The sequence below is a fragment of the Rhipicephalus sanguineus genome, chromosome 1 (assembly GCF_013339695.2).
Source record: "Rhipicephalus sanguineus isolate Rsan-2018 chromosome 1, BIME_Rsan_1.4, whole genome shotgun sequence".
Classification (NCBI taxonomy): domain Eukaryota; kingdom Metazoa; phylum Arthropoda; class Arachnida; order Ixodida; family Ixodidae; genus Rhipicephalus; species Rhipicephalus sanguineus.
In genome coordinates this window covers 189,229,070-189,244,448 of record NC_051176.1, presented here as the reverse complement: position 1 = coordinate 189,244,448, position 15,379 = coordinate 189,229,070, and the positions used below count along the sequence as shown (strand labels likewise).

The window sequence follows — 15,379 nt, the reverse complement described above, 5'->3', positions numbered from 1 at the left end:
TCTTTGTGAGACCATCGAATTATAGCGATAGCAGTGCGCTAGTTACGACAGGGCGAGGCACTCTCCCTATCAAATCAGATACCCTGTGTGGCATACAAAAGAGAGAGAGAGCGAAACACGGGCTTCGCTTCGAACATAGATAAGAACTCCGGGTGCTGCCAGACGCTGGCAACCAAATACGCAAAGAACAAACCAGAAGGCATTGCTTGCGGCAGTATATACCACCGCCCACCTGTGAACAGTTGAAAATCGCACCCCTGTGGGCAATAAATGAGCTAGGATCAAGCGCCCACCTTTTGAGAGATTATAAACCAGATAGACATCAGTTTTTACTGGAGCATCGAATGGAAACTGCCGGGGAGACAAAAGCAAACTTATCGCTGAGCGCCCGTGCAAATGTGGATGTGCAAGCCATGCTAAGTGCACCAGCTGAAACCATGCCTAAACAAACTTGGGAACGGAAACCGAAGGCCAATGGCACAAGAAAAATATTCCCCGCATACCCGTAGGCTGAAAGCACTTGTTCGGCAAAAAAGAACGGAAAAATTGGCGCATTGTATACACAGCCAGTACCGTAAATATGCGGTATTGACCATTTGGGACTTGTTTGCGGCACTGTACATTTACATCATAAGCCCTGAAAGGGTTAAGAAATGTAAGTTGATACAAGGATAGCACTGTGTTTATAGCTCTCTTCAAGTGAGGGAAGTTAGGCACTGCTGTGCAGAAAGAGAGAGCAGGAAGTTGCACCAGGAAGTTTGTAGAATGCCTTACAGGCGTAGCGTATTAAGTTCCTTTTAGCTGCATTCACTTTTGTGTGAGTTACACAAGCTGCAGTAAAAGTCGGGTTGATTGAGCATAGGAGGTCGTTAATCAGAGGATCACCAGTTAATGTTTTGTTGTACAGTAAGGAATATAAATGCACTAAAGAATTTACTAATGATAAAGCTTTATTCAGACATAAGGGTGAAAAAATGCATTTATGGTTGAGGCCTGACACATCATAATATATAATAAATAAAACTCACAGCGTACCTTATGCATTCACCTAAGAGGACTCGAAGGTGAAGGTGATCTTTCTTTCTCTGCTCAGTGCCGTCAGTGCTGTATTGATCACCCCACCCATGGCAGCTTTCTGCACCTAGCGTGGTTTTGCACTGTCTCCGGGATCAGAGGCGTTGTAAACTTTCTGCACCTCACATGCCTCTGGGATCGGCCCACCTATGACCAAGTGACCTCATGTGATAATATTATCATGTGGCATCACATTATGTGACGTCATGATGGCATCATAGGGTGACATCATCACATGACGATTTTTTGTATCACTCATATTGACGCCGACGGTCACATTTCGTGTTTGATGAGGCATCTAAGGCTTTTGCCTTAATAAGTGTGTGTGTGTACGCCAGCCTTTGACTATCTTACATAAACATGAAATGTCATCAGTGGTGGAACAGACAATTGGCTGCTTGGATCAGTTCTTAGAGAAGGAAAAATGCAGATTTGGAGCAGAGTTTCAACCTTTTGGAGCATGTGATTCGACCTTGCTTTATGCCGTTATAGGCTGTTGAGTATGCACTTGAGCTGCCGTTAGGCACGAACTTGACACACCATATCTGAAAACGGATAGTAGACAGCAGGAATGAGCATCTTCTTCGGCTTGTTGTGATCATTGACTCGCGTGATGCCCCAGTAAGCGCCTCCTCTCTTTCATCATGTGATCCGATAACGGTTACGCTTTGTAATCCTACGTAATTACATCTTCAAACTTTTTAAAACCAGTGTTGATGCACCGCTGTGCTTTTTGTTTATCATGAAGTGATTCAAAAAAGAAGCGACAAATCAACAGAAGTTTTTATACAAAGCGACCACTCTACCTGTAACGTCAGTGCACATTGTTGCCTCTGAGGTCCACATACATTGCGAATTTCGTTCTGCGAAGTTAAAACCAAATGCTAACTTGTAGGACAGATACTACCAAGCTGAGCACGCATATCTAACCGCAGTTTGTCACCGTAAACATACTTTCTTTCACTAGACCTCCCCTGCATGATAACCACGGTTCGTAGTGATCCTTGAAACCCTTGACAACCCTGGAATTTTCAAATAACATTTTCAAGGCCTGGAAAGCCCTTAATTTTTTGTTGGTCCTTAAATGTCCTTGAATTTTGTCAATACACTTTTGTGGAGCCAATTTTTAGCAGTTCCATTTTAGATAGTTCTGTGCGAATAATCGAGCACATATTACAGTTGTAGAATTTGCTATGATATTAATTTAAAATTGAAAATATTTAAAAAGAACGAATTATTCTACCACATGTAACCTGCCTTAAAGATGGTTTCACGGCACCATGGGACTGCTGTGCCGTGAAAACCTCTTGTCAGGGGAATGCGTATCGGCGCGAAGCTACACTTCTGCACTTCAGTCATCTTTTTTATTAGCGTCTTATATTGCCTACGTGTGAGAAATTTAAAACCTAAAAGTATTTTTTCTCATATAATTTGTATCCTACTACTATTTGAATTCCCTTAAAATTATTCGACACTAATTGCCATTCACTTTGAGCCTAGAAAGTTAATATTCTCATGAGCCTACTTTTGATCAGAGCGAGCCGTATATTCCTTCGGAGAGTTCGGCGGAGGGGCGGAGCCAACAACCATCCAAATTTAGCGACGGCGCTGTCCGCCATTTTGTGCCGCGGCACTGTAAGCTCGCGTTGGCGTGCGCCCGCAACGCTCCGTCTCTGGCGAACCCTTTCTTCAGCGAGTTAAGGGGCTGATATACTCCAGCGTATACGTCGACGCGCGCGCTCACGCTCGGCACAGTGACGCTACGCTAACAAACGTGCAGCACTCTATAGGCCAACGCGCGATGCGACTGACGCGACCCAGCGTCCGTCAACCGCCCCGGCTGCAGCCGGCACGAGATGCGACATGCTGCATTCAACGCCGGCGCCGTTATCCAGACTGAACTGCGTCTGTGTCTCTACGTGAAGAAGGGGACGCTGAGTGGCTCAATTGCGCATGCGTCAATGCGACGTAGTGCGTCGCGCAGTGGGAGTATAGAGTGCTCTGTTTTCGCATCAACGTAACGTGACAAACCTAGCGTCGCCAACTCCCGCCGCCGCGGGCTGACGCGAACGCACGTCGGAGTATAACAGAGCCTTTAGAGCAGCCTACTGCGCTGCAAGCCCCATTGCGACGTCCGTGCAGGTCCACGATGTTCCACGCAGCCGACACGTGCACGAACAGCAGCAAAGACACACCAGGTCGGTCACAGAGGAAGCATAAATGCCGACAGCGACATCACGGGTACAGCATCACGAGAAACCTCGGCACGAAATGGCGTCGGCGGCGCGGAAGCGCGCTGTTGCCAGACTGGCGGCGAGATCAAAAGAGCGCCGAACTCTCCAAAGGAATATACGGCTCGGATCAGAGGGTTTAACGAGGATTTATTTGTGGCAGTGGGGAGGGAAGGGTGCTGGCCCGACCCTTTGTAAATGTGTAAGTGTTGTGCATATATACTCATCAGGTGAACGTGTTCATGGCCTAGTTGGTACTTGCTAGGGACATACTGCCCCTAAAATGACACAAAGTAGTTGGAAGTGCTGCTCATGTTATCATGTTTGGTGTTTCTTTCTGCATTTTTGTGTTATATTAGCGGCAATTATGTCATCTATATATCATATATGTGAAAAAATTCTATGGCTAGCGATGCACAGTTTTTGTGTGTCTGCTTGCGCGCACGCTCACGCAATACATCCATATTGTGAGGTGAATCAGTTTAAGCAACCTAGCAGAAAAATACTGGAAACCTGCGGAAAACAGTTTAATGCCATAAAACCTGCAGTGAACAAAATATAAGCGAAGAAAGGAACTGTGAGAACTCCTTGATTTAGCTATTATTTATCAAAAAGTGCCTGCTTTGGCTTGTGTGCAATGAAAGATGTGCCCATGCTGTAAAGCTGCTGTTTTCTTTTCTACGATCTCAACAAGTGTTGTTTCAAGTCCTTGAAAATTTTTTGTTAGGTGCTTGAAAGTCCTTAAAACTAAGGGTGTGCGAATATTCGAAATTTCGAATATTTTTCGAATAGTGTTTGCTATTCGATTCGATTCGCACTGAAATTTTACTATTCGAACTTATCGAACTTCCCAAAGACAAATGCAGTCAACGTCCGGTGTGAAAGTGACCCTTCAGAATTTCAATATGCTTCACCTACATTACACTCTGTTATTGCGGCAAAGCTGCCTTTCAAGCTCCGTTACGGTCGAATTTAGCCAAGAGACCAAGTCGGTTGGAAATGGTCCCTAGATTTTCAATATGCTTCGCTCATCACACCCCGTATTGCGGCCAAGCTGCCTTTCAAGCTCCGTTACGGTCGAACTTAGGCAAGAGACAGTCAACGTCCGATTGGAAGTGTTTCTAGTTTCAATTGCTTCACCTCCTCACACCCCCGTATTGCGGCAAAGCTGCCTTTCAAGGTCCGTTACGGCCGACTCAGCCAAGAGACGTCAACGTCCGTTTGGAAGTGGGCCCTAGATTTTCAATATGCTTCACCTCATCACACCCCCGTATTGCGGCTAAGCTGCCTTTCAGCTCCGCTACGGTCGCAAATGTATTAACTTGAGAAGCGTTGGTTCAACATGGAGATGAAGATGTGGCAGAGTTGAGGGCTCAATTAATGCTGTTATTGGACCTGAAATTTGGGCAGGAAGTCCGAAAAATCGGACGCCGAAGCTTTTTAGCATCCAAAATTTCAGATGTTGCTTATCTATCGACGTCTACTTGGCAGATTTGGAACTCCAACTTGAAGGGAGCACCACCTTGTCTGCCACGTCAGTTGGCCTTCCACAGCAGTTGAAAGAGGAGGAGAGGCTGAGGAAATGGCATCTCTGCCTATCACGTGTAAAGTGTTGTCGGCAACACTTTGGTTGCACCAATCATGTACATAAATACAATTCAGCCTCTACATTGCCTCACTCTTGATAGAAAGACCACTATGAAATATGACCCCACCACGCTTCATCAACCTAGCGAAAAGAAACACTTTCATGTTGCGATCTCACAAGAACATACTAGGGATTCTCTGCAACTTTTTCTGTAAGTTTACTTCGAATTATTCGAAAAATGTTTGAGAAAATATTTGAGAAATATTCGAAAATTATTCGAAATTATTCGATTCGATTCGCACTCAGTCTTTATTATTCGAATTCGCTTCGCACCCAAAATTTTGCTATTCGCACAGCTCTACTTAAAACCCTTGAATTTTTTCTTCAAAGTTGCTATGAACCCTGATACTGATAACCTCTGTAAATTTTGGCAGACCGTTAACCCTCAGCCAACTCGCACTATCCATATTTATAACGATCAGGGTGGTACCGCTTTCAGATTTTTAGTGTCCGAATAGCTTCAATGCCGCCTTTTCATCCGTTTTCACGACTGAACCTGACTTCCCCCTACCCGTGTGTTCTGTCACTGCCATGTCAGTAATGCTGACCATAAACTTCCTCTGACAGCGCCGTATCACAAATTGAAAAAACTAAATTGTCATCCGCGGTTGATGAAATCACCTCTAAACTATTAAAAAACACCAAGCATATTCTGCCACATTCTAACTTTGTTGTTCTCACAGTCCTTGTCTTTGGGTACCCAAACAAATGGAAAGTGCACAAAGTTGTTTCGGTCTACAAGTCAGGTAACCAAGTTGGAGCATATCATAATGGAGCATATCAATTTTTCACCCATATAATGAACTTCCTTGATTCCAATAGCTTCTTTCATCCATCACAGCATTGGTTTTCGCGAGGGACTATCTGTGAAAACTCAGCTCTTTTCCTTCAGACATACACTTCAATTTAGATACTACTAAAATACAGATTGACAACATTTTCATTGACGTTGCTAAAGCGTTCGACAAGGTACTCCATCACGCCTTCTACTAAAACTTTCTGATTTGGGCTGCATCCAGCTGTCTACAAACGGATTAAAGTATCCTCTACTGACCACTTACAGTGTGTATGCATCAGTAACACTGCCTCTAACCCTGTTCCTGTATCCTCTGGTGTCCGCCAGGGCTCGTTTCTGGGCCCCCTATGTGGGGCATATACATACAGTGAACTCTCATTTGTGCGAATGTCGGTTTAACGAATATTTCAGAATAACGAACATTTTAGAAAATCCCCGGCGTTTTTCTATGCATTCTATGCAAAAAATCTTTCAGTTTAAACGAATTTCTGAATCTTGAATATTCCAGTTTAATGCACTTAACCCGCGGACCCAGGCTCATTTTTGAAACAATTCAACGACGTTCTGCGCTCTGTAGCACTGCGTAGCCTATGCATGCCGCCTCCAAATTTGACCATCCATCGGCGGCCGTGCATCATCCCTTGTGGATGCAGTGCCACCAAGGCAAAGCGGCCGTGCGGGAGGCGAAAACGAGCCACGTGTGCGCCACTTCCTTCTTTTTTTTCTGTCTCATCGGTATTGTTTGGCCATCTTCGTTTCGGGTAACAACAACGCAGTTCATGGCAATGCGCCCACTTTCGTAGGAGTTTGATGAAACGAGCGGCTGTCTCTATTAGACAAGCTCAAAATCCTTCAGCGTCTGGACATATTAGGATATATTAGAAGTTGTAAGACTTCGTGTCACAGCAACAAGTTGTGCTAGAGGCAGTGCACAGAAACGTAGACTCTGTGGACAGCTTTGTCTCTTCTTGCGTTTTAAGGGTGCAAGACTAAATGAAAATTACAGAACTCTTTTCAAATAAATTGATTTCACACTTTGACTCGATGTCTGCTGTTCTCAGTGCTGTTCCATTTCTAGTGAATATTCGGTTTAGTGAACTTCTGTTAAGTGAGCTATTTCCTTGGGTCCCTTGAAGTTCACCCGAGTGAGAGTTCACTGTAAATGGTCTGCTATTAGAAGGTTCTTGTTCAATTCGTATGTTCGCTGACGATTGTGTTATTTACCAACCAGTAACAAACATAACGACCAGGCTGCGCTGCAGAGCAGTGTAAATAGTATTTTAACCAGGTGTGATGGTTGACTAATGGTTCTAAATCTCACTAAATGTAAAGCAATGTCGTTCACTCGTTCTCGTCACCCTCTCCTTTTGCCGTACAAGATTGCTAACACTCGCATTGAAAATGTTAGTACTTTTCAGCGCTACCATCTCTCAAGACCTCAACTGGCTTCCGCATGTGTTCAACATCATCTCATCTAGTTACAAAACCTTAGGCTTCCACAAACGTCATCTATGAAACTCTCCTCCTCATGTTAAACTCATTGCCTTGAAGTCCCTAATACGACAAAACTTGAAAAGGCGTCCGCAATCTTGAACCTTAATCACTTATGTTATAAATCCAATAGAAATGGTGCAGAATCACGCCACTAGGTTTCATTCACTCATTGTATTCATACGACATAAGCATATCTTCATTAAAGGGGCTCTGCAACACTTGTCAGCGTTGGTCAGAAAATGCTGCCGATTGGTAGTCGAGGCTCCCGAGGACAACACGAGCCCAAACATTATAGCGCAGCACGCAGCCTGGGATTTTCAATAAGTTCTCAAATTCGGCTAAAAATCGCTTCCTCTTCGTTCGACAAATGATGCTATTACTCAAAATCACTGCGTCATTGACTCAAGTTCCACGCCATTGACTGATTTGAACATGGCACACTTGTAGTTACTGCGGCCGCCGCAAGAAGCCGCCACTTGCCCATACGCACGAACGATTGCACTGAAAGTACGCCGCGCGTGTTGAAGAAAAAAAAGTGCTCAAGGCCACAAGGTACGTGTGATGTACCTTCTTCCCCCGTGCCATTCCTCCCTGCTTAGCTTCCAGCGCTTTCAATCGGGACGAGAGAAGAGAGAAAGCAGTTACAGCATGCGACAAATCTTTGTAACTTCGCTCGTACTGGAACGGATTCTAAAAATTTTTGCGGCGGTCGATTCGTGAAGCAATAAGCTCCTTAGTGAAGCCATTGCATGGCTACTTGGAAAAGTGTTTCGGGGCCCCTTTGAAAGCAGAAACTGGTCTGCCCCCCTTTACTGTCGCTGTCACATTGCTAGCCTATCCGTATTTCACAAAATATATCATAGTTCTCTCAGTCAGGCACCTTACATCTTAGCACCAGCCTGTATATCTCTTCTTACTGGACATTCCCAATGTGTTGCTCGCCCCCAAACCTGTACTCTCACCTTTTCATCTTCTTTGTTTCCCGTGCACCATTGTAGACTGGAACGGCCTTCCCTATGTCTTCGTTGCCATCGCCAACTCACATGCCTTCGTTGACACTGTAAGAGCTCATTACTCATCCTGAACAGTCAACGTGTCATCTTTTTTGTACAGCCGCCACTTATGTAATACTCCCACAGTGGGGCCCCTTAAAATGATAAAATGAAATGAAACTGAAATTTCGTCAGACCAGCCTTTATTATTTTTTTCTTGTTATCATTTTTTCTGTGTGCTATCGCATGTGACAAGTGGGGGAATGGCAATGCGAAACGTTGAGCTTTAGAACAGTTTGCAAGATGGTAGTGCTTGGCAACAGGAAGGCAAAACACGGCTCTGTGAACTTTGCTGTTTCAACGGGATACAAATTATTTTTAAGTGCTTATGGAGCACGAATGCAGAAAGCTTTTCGTAAACCACATGAAGGGGCAGACGCATGCACTTACTTTTCAAGTCTTGTTCATTGCACCGTAACATGCATGTTGTTGCCGGTGGAAACAAGAAAACAGCTACCCACCAAGCCAGTCGATGGCATTTCAGCTGTTGTGCGTGAGAAACAACTGATAGCTGCAGATGTCACGTTCAGGCCAGAAAATCTCTTAGACTGCTTAGTCACAGAATCAAGAAAATGGCTAGGCAGCATAAGGCCACAGCTTTTTGTAGCCACAGCGTCCCATACAAAAAAATTAAACCTTGGAAATGCTGAAGAGCCACTTCCCAGAAAACTGCAGCACAGCATTTCGTTTAGTTTTCATTCCACAACAAGTAACTTTACTGGCTTGTCCACCAGGGTCTTGTTGGTGCACTCATGGAGCAATATTAAAAAAAAAAAGGCTTTTGGAGCAGCATGGAGCAGCTTGCGCCCTCTTGGTGCAAGTCATGCAATTTGTGCAGTAGTACGACCACTGATTATTCATAAGCAGTCATCTTTTGCACTGGTCTGCACGTTTCGCTGATTGACAGGTGCACTGCAATTCCTGAGCATGCATAGTTAAGTTTTGTGTCTACCTTCCTTTTCACCACAATGCTACCTTTCGCTTGATATTCGGCATTTGTGTTGTGTTTTCCTTCACTATAGTAGTCAAGTACAACTTAAAGGGCCCCTAAACCACCCAGAGGTCGAAATTAGTTGTGGTGTTGCAGTTGTGCACGAGTCTACAATGAACATGTAGCCATGAGAATTTTCGAATGGTGCCATAATAGCAGAGATTGCGCACGTTTGATAATCGAAATGCGGGCCTAGCTTGTTTTGCTCTTTCCTTCGCTACGATCCATTCATTGGCTCATTTCTCCTCCTGGCGAATGTTCCTCCCTCGCGTGTAAGGAACACTCGGCCAGGATGATCAGCAGTGTTGATCATGACTGCATTCTGAACTCAATGCGCGCATTTACTTGAAATGTTAAAAAAAATATGTCGGAGGTGGTTTAGGGGCCCTTTAAGAAGGCAGGAGAGGCTTTGCCCAAATGACTGAAGTGCGGCAGCCAATTGCCTCTGCAGCTAAAGAAATAGTCCCTTTCAAGTAAAGTTGTTGTTTTACTAAAACGAATATGTCTAGGTGTAAATAAGGTATACTTTATAGCTTGATGACCGGTTTGGTAGAGCTCTCATGACAGGAATGTGACAGCACATGCTAAATCATCCGTGTCTTCTACAATGCTGCATATCAACATACGGTGAGCTAAACGACTGGCTTGCTCATGAATTCAGTCTAGAGTTCGTGCACATTGGTGCAGGCTTGTGTGCACCTGCCTTGAGGGGGAAATGCTCTGCCTTCTAAGCTGTACCCAACTAACTATAGTGTCCGTGTCTGCACACCAAACTTGTTTTTCTATGATGGTAATTTTTAATTTCTACCATAATTGCATGACACCTTTTGTTTAGTCATTATTTCACTAAGGGTCCGTAAGGTTAATCCCTTATTCTATGTGTATAGTACTGTAGATCATATCGCATCGCTACAGATTGCTGTAACACCCTTGGTACCTCCACAGGTCTACTTTCTGTCTTGTCTGTGGACTTTCTTATTGTTTGCTTGTTGCTTTTGGACATGCTTCTCGAGGCACAATAGTTTCCTTTTCTTTTTTATAGGTGGAGATGAGAGCAGAAAGTCATTCCCAGCTTTTCCCTAAGGAGTCGCTGCTCTACCTAAGTCCAGATGCACCTGAGGCCCTCCCAGCTACAACCTTGGAATCCACACTGTTTACGTTATTGAGCCTTGTGGATGAAACTGTTCATAAGGTATTTGTTGCATTATGCGTGCTTGTTTTATGTCAGTGACAGGTCTTGGGACAGTGTTTTCTTCCCTTTTCAGGTTTTTACTTCTTCATGTCATGATGTATGCAGTAACTAAATCTTCATGTTTTGCATACTACATATTAACGGGCTTCTTCTGGAAGAGGTGGAGGTTATGTTCAGTATTTATTCATATACAGTTATATCTTGAGTAAGGGCTTGAAATGTGTTGCTTTTAAAAGAGTAGGATATGTCACTGCGGGGTAAAAAAAGTCAAAACTAAAATATTATAAGGGTGTGCTAGTCGTTCTTGTCTTTTTTTCTTTTTTTTGCAGAAGATTATGTAGAATTAACAATGCAGTATCAGCATCATAATTTTATTCGGGTAACATTTCACAAATGCACGTGTGGCACTAATTTTATATAATGTGGTTATCACCTTTCAGGGAGCATAGGGCATGTTTATACACTGTAATTTATTCTGGCAAATTCAGGCCCTACAGGTCTGTCTTGTATATTGAGGATAAGGTGTTAACATGCTTGCTTTTGGCAGCAGTTCAGCTGCTGTTTGTTTAAGAAATTACACAGATGCAATAAAAAGTTTCCATACCTGAAAGGGCCGCCTTCTTGGGAATGCAGAAATTGGTGGAGCAGCATTGCCGGTCCACCAGCGGGTGGAGCAGCATTGCTAGTCATGCAAAGTTTCTGTTACAGCAGGTAGATGACAGCACTGCAACAGTTCATTTGTATTTTCTCGTGTAGATGGTCGCCTCACTTCCTGTTCAACCTGCTTCCTGTTTTTTGTGAGCTGCTTTTCCATATGTAGGGAGAGAGAGATGAAAGAAAGGAAGTATGGGGAGGTTAACCACAACAAATATCCAGTTTGCTGCCCTACACTAAGGGTGGGGGAGGGGATTTGAAAGATGTAAAGGAAAAAGAGGGAGAAATGGAAATACAATCACAGCTGTTCACAGCACAGGATGGCACATGTCAGTTTTACAAGTTGTTCATGCATCTTTATCGTTCGTAAGAACTGCAATAGCACATTTGTAGCTCTAGTCTGCAATGGTTTGTGAGGTAGATAGCCATTTTTGAAGGGTACAACTAGTTCATAACAGTTATGTCTTGTTTTTTATTTTATGGAAATGTAGGGCACATGCTATCAGTTCAGATTTATTAAGAGCATGTTAAGATGACCAGATGGCCAAAGTGAATTTTGAGCCCTCTGCTAAGGTCTCCCTCTTAGCTTATGGGGCATATTGGGTGTACGAGGACCCAACAATTATTATTACCTTTCAAGATTGAAAGCACTGTTGCTGCCTCTATAGCTCACTCTGTGTTTACAAGATCAAGGCATCTGAAGGGTGACACGGAGTGTACAACCTCGTGGAAAAATTCTGAGCATAGATTAGTGTTAGATGACTCGGTTCTCAATGACCAATGTGTGTGTGAAGGCTTTTATTGTGAAGAATGAGAGAGGATGTCACTTTCATGTCGGGCACAGCACTTATGGGATTTCAAGCCCAGAAGCTTTGTGCTCAAGCTGAAGAAAACAGATACATATCTTTAGTCTAGCTTCAAATTTTTATGCCTAGCTTCATTATCAACAAGCTTCGCAGGCTAACTAATGCACTCTATCATGCATTAATCATCTGGTTTACTTGGTGAATTAATTCATTTTGCAAGCCCATCTTCCTTTTCTGCTGAATGTCTTCCTTTTCCTTTATTGGAACAGGCAGAATAGGTGATGTTCAAGGAAAGATTCTAGTACAAGTCAATATGTAATGTGCAGGGAAATAATGCAGAAAACTGACAACGATGAAAAGAGGTACAAAGAAGACACGCAGAACACTTTTTTTTCTCTTTGTTCTTTTTCTGCGCTGCTTCTTTAAAGGGGCCCTGCAACACTTTTTCAGCATAGTCAGAAAATGCTGCCGATTGGTAGTCAAGGCTCCTGAAAACATGCGAGCCAAAGGCCATAGTGCAGTACACAGCCTGGAGTTTACAATTAATTCTCGAAGTCAGCTAGAAATCGCTCCCTCTTCTCTCTACAAATGATGCCATCAGAGGCATAGCCAGGGGGGGTGTTGGGGAGGGTTCGAACCACCCCCGAAAATTTTCAAATTTGCTTGTGTATATATGCACGCACACGCACGAACATACATAAAGTAAGGTTCAAACCCCCCCCCCCCCCCCCCCCCCCCGAAAAAATTTCTGGCTACACCCCCTGGATGCCATATACCCAAATTACTGCGCCATATAACCAAAGCCAACAGCAATTGGCTGATTTCAGCATCGTGAGCTGCATAGTTATTGTGGTCGCCATGGGATGCCGCCATGTGCCCGTGTGTGCGCTCGCGGTCACACTTTATGTAAGCCGCGTGTTCAAGGAAAAAATGAAAAGGAAGTGCTGAAGGTCATGACGCGCGCTGTCGAAGGGACGCATCTTCTTGCCCCCCTTGTCATCCCCCTCCCTGCTTAGCTTTCAGAGTGCTTGCTGATACAAAAGGAAAGAGAAAGTGCTTAAAGCATGCGGCAAATCTCTGTAACTCCGCTCGTACTTGATAGATTCTAAACATTTTTGCGGCAGTCGATTCATGAGGTAATAAGCTCTTTTAATGAAGCCATTACGCAATTACTTGGAAAAGTGTTGTAGTGTCCGTTTAAGTGATGATTGTGATGATTAGGACGGTTCGAGCACTTCCCCTATTGTGCAGCAGCGCAGGAAACAGACAGGGAGACGTATTTAAACATTTATGTACAAAATATAAGGATATGAAAAGTCGGTGGTGTCGGTGCCGTCGGGACGACCACCCAGCCCACGAGGAGGAAGAGTCCCGTGGTCTCACGGCTTGCGAGCAGCGGTGGCGTCGTCTAGAAGATGCCGGGACCAGTGCGACCTCGGACCTTGTTTCCGACGTCCTGATCACCACCCGGGCGTAGCGGTTCCACGTGCGGGTTCTGGCCAGCACAGCACCGTCTGTGCCGTGCTGGAATGCTGCTCGCCACAGCTGCGGTGCGGCAGCTCATTCACCGGCGTTCCACGCCTTGGCCAGGGCACCGCCAGGTACAGCTCGGGTACACAGCTCATGGGCTCGCGGCCCACGTCCGAGTCTGGCGCGTCGCTCGGTACGGCTCGGCACCGCTCGGTTCAGTCAGCAGCTCCGCCCCTGGCACCTGGACCCTCGGACACCCTGGACCTCGCCCGGCTCCGTGGTCCTCCGTGCACACGCGTCTCGGCCGGCAGAACGTCCCGCTCGTCCGAGCTCAGAATTGCACGCCCTGGCCCGAACACTGCGAGCGCGCCTCATGCCACCGTGCCATCGCGCTCTTCTTTTTCTTCCCTCCGTGCTCGGTGGTCCGCGCTGACGTTTTCGCGCTATTTACACATGACAATGATAACTAACAAGCACAACCGAATACGCTTTTTATGATATAACAGACGTGCACACACATGCTAAATTGCTGTACAAAACTGAGGCTGTTTCAGCAATATGTATGCCCAGAAAGAAACTATTAACAACTAAAACATATTCTGTAGCATCACTGAAAGGTTTGTTCTCATTAACAGCAGTATAAAATTCTAAGCATGTAATTCACAATGAAAATTGACACAGGTCGGCTCAGTTTTGCTGACTTCATGATTGACCCATGCACCACAGTGGCACGGCCGCTCGATCTCCCTCATTCGGTGCAGCCTGCCGATTCGTCTCCCAAACAAAAGAGCGTGCGTGAAAGGAGAAGTTGACTGACTGGCCACGACGGGAAGTGAGGACGCTGCACATCGGCGAAGTAATTGCCCTTGCACCTGCTTGCACTGCGTCGCGGGAAGGTCTAACCCCACTAATCCTCTCTATTCTGTGACAGTCGTATCCTGCCTTCGTGCGGTCAGCATGGGATGCCATTTTGTTTTTCTGGACGGCTGTTTGGTTTAAAAGTCCGAGCTCTCTATCAAAAAGCTACTGAGTCCGTTCTTGGCCAACTGGGCTGGATATCTTAGCAGCTCGCTAGAAACCGTGCTCAGACTTTCTCAAAAACCACTTTCCCGCAAAGTCCTCCCCTTGTGAAATCTTACAACATTTGACTTGCATCATGCGTATCTGAGACTATTTGCGTATCTTGGAAATATGCAATCATGTGTATCTGAGACTATTTATGAATATTTGTCCGATTCATGTTATACCGTGATTTATGTCGCGGAAATAAATACGTCACGACGCTCAAATAAATTCGCTCATTGCCTTTAGAAATAAAATACACATTAAACATCGGTTGACACTGAAGTCACTATGTCTTGTAATTATCCACAATAACATTATTAGTACAATGCTAAGTTGCCGTACGAGCGGGAGAAGCATCACGTGGTTCCTCAATATCGGACAGCTCGCCGTGTGCATCTAATTGAGCGCATGAACCATCTACCTTTAAAGGAATTACTTCTTGGGCTAGTTAGTCGTGCATATACCTGGCTTAGACATACTACCGCAAGCATGTAAAACACTGCTTCACTTCTTACAGAACACCGGTATAACGGCGCACATATTGTTAATTTAAATGCGAGAGCGCAAAGAAAAATCGGCAGCGTTGACCCGGTGAATGCAAAGAATGAATACCAGGATCCGAACAGGAATCGAAAGCAATACTATGCGTGTCAGTCAGGTATTCTACCACAGAGCTACGCCACGTCTTGAAACTGCTTTGGAAAAAGACCCTATGCAGGTGTAATGTCGGTGCAGCGTGAAATGTGGTTGCAGTGCTGGCTATCTAATTTTGTAACAAAGCAATAAACATTACATATTGTCACGTGGTCGTGACGTCGACGAAGACAACAGTCAGCACGTCCGAGATGAAACTGTTTATTTGGCCGAACTTGTGGCCGAGAAACTGAGAACTAGAACTACAGCAAT

At 44.8% G+C, this 15,379-nt stretch overlaps 1 protein-coding gene across 1 annotated transcript in view; it reads left to right on the top strand.

Annotated features, from left to right (window-relative positions):
* The window catches only part of LOC119404027 (tRNA methyltransferase 10 homolog B-like), a 62,851-nt gene that overhangs the window by 24,996 nt on the left and 22,476 nt on the right, over positions 1–15,379 (top strand). Inside the window, exon 6 of the mRNA XM_037670656.2 lies at positions 10,329–10,478. Within this exon, the coding sequence (XP_037526584.2) occupies positions 10,329–10,478 (150 nt within the window). The remainder of the gene's footprint in view (positions 1–10,328; positions 10,479–15,379) is intronic.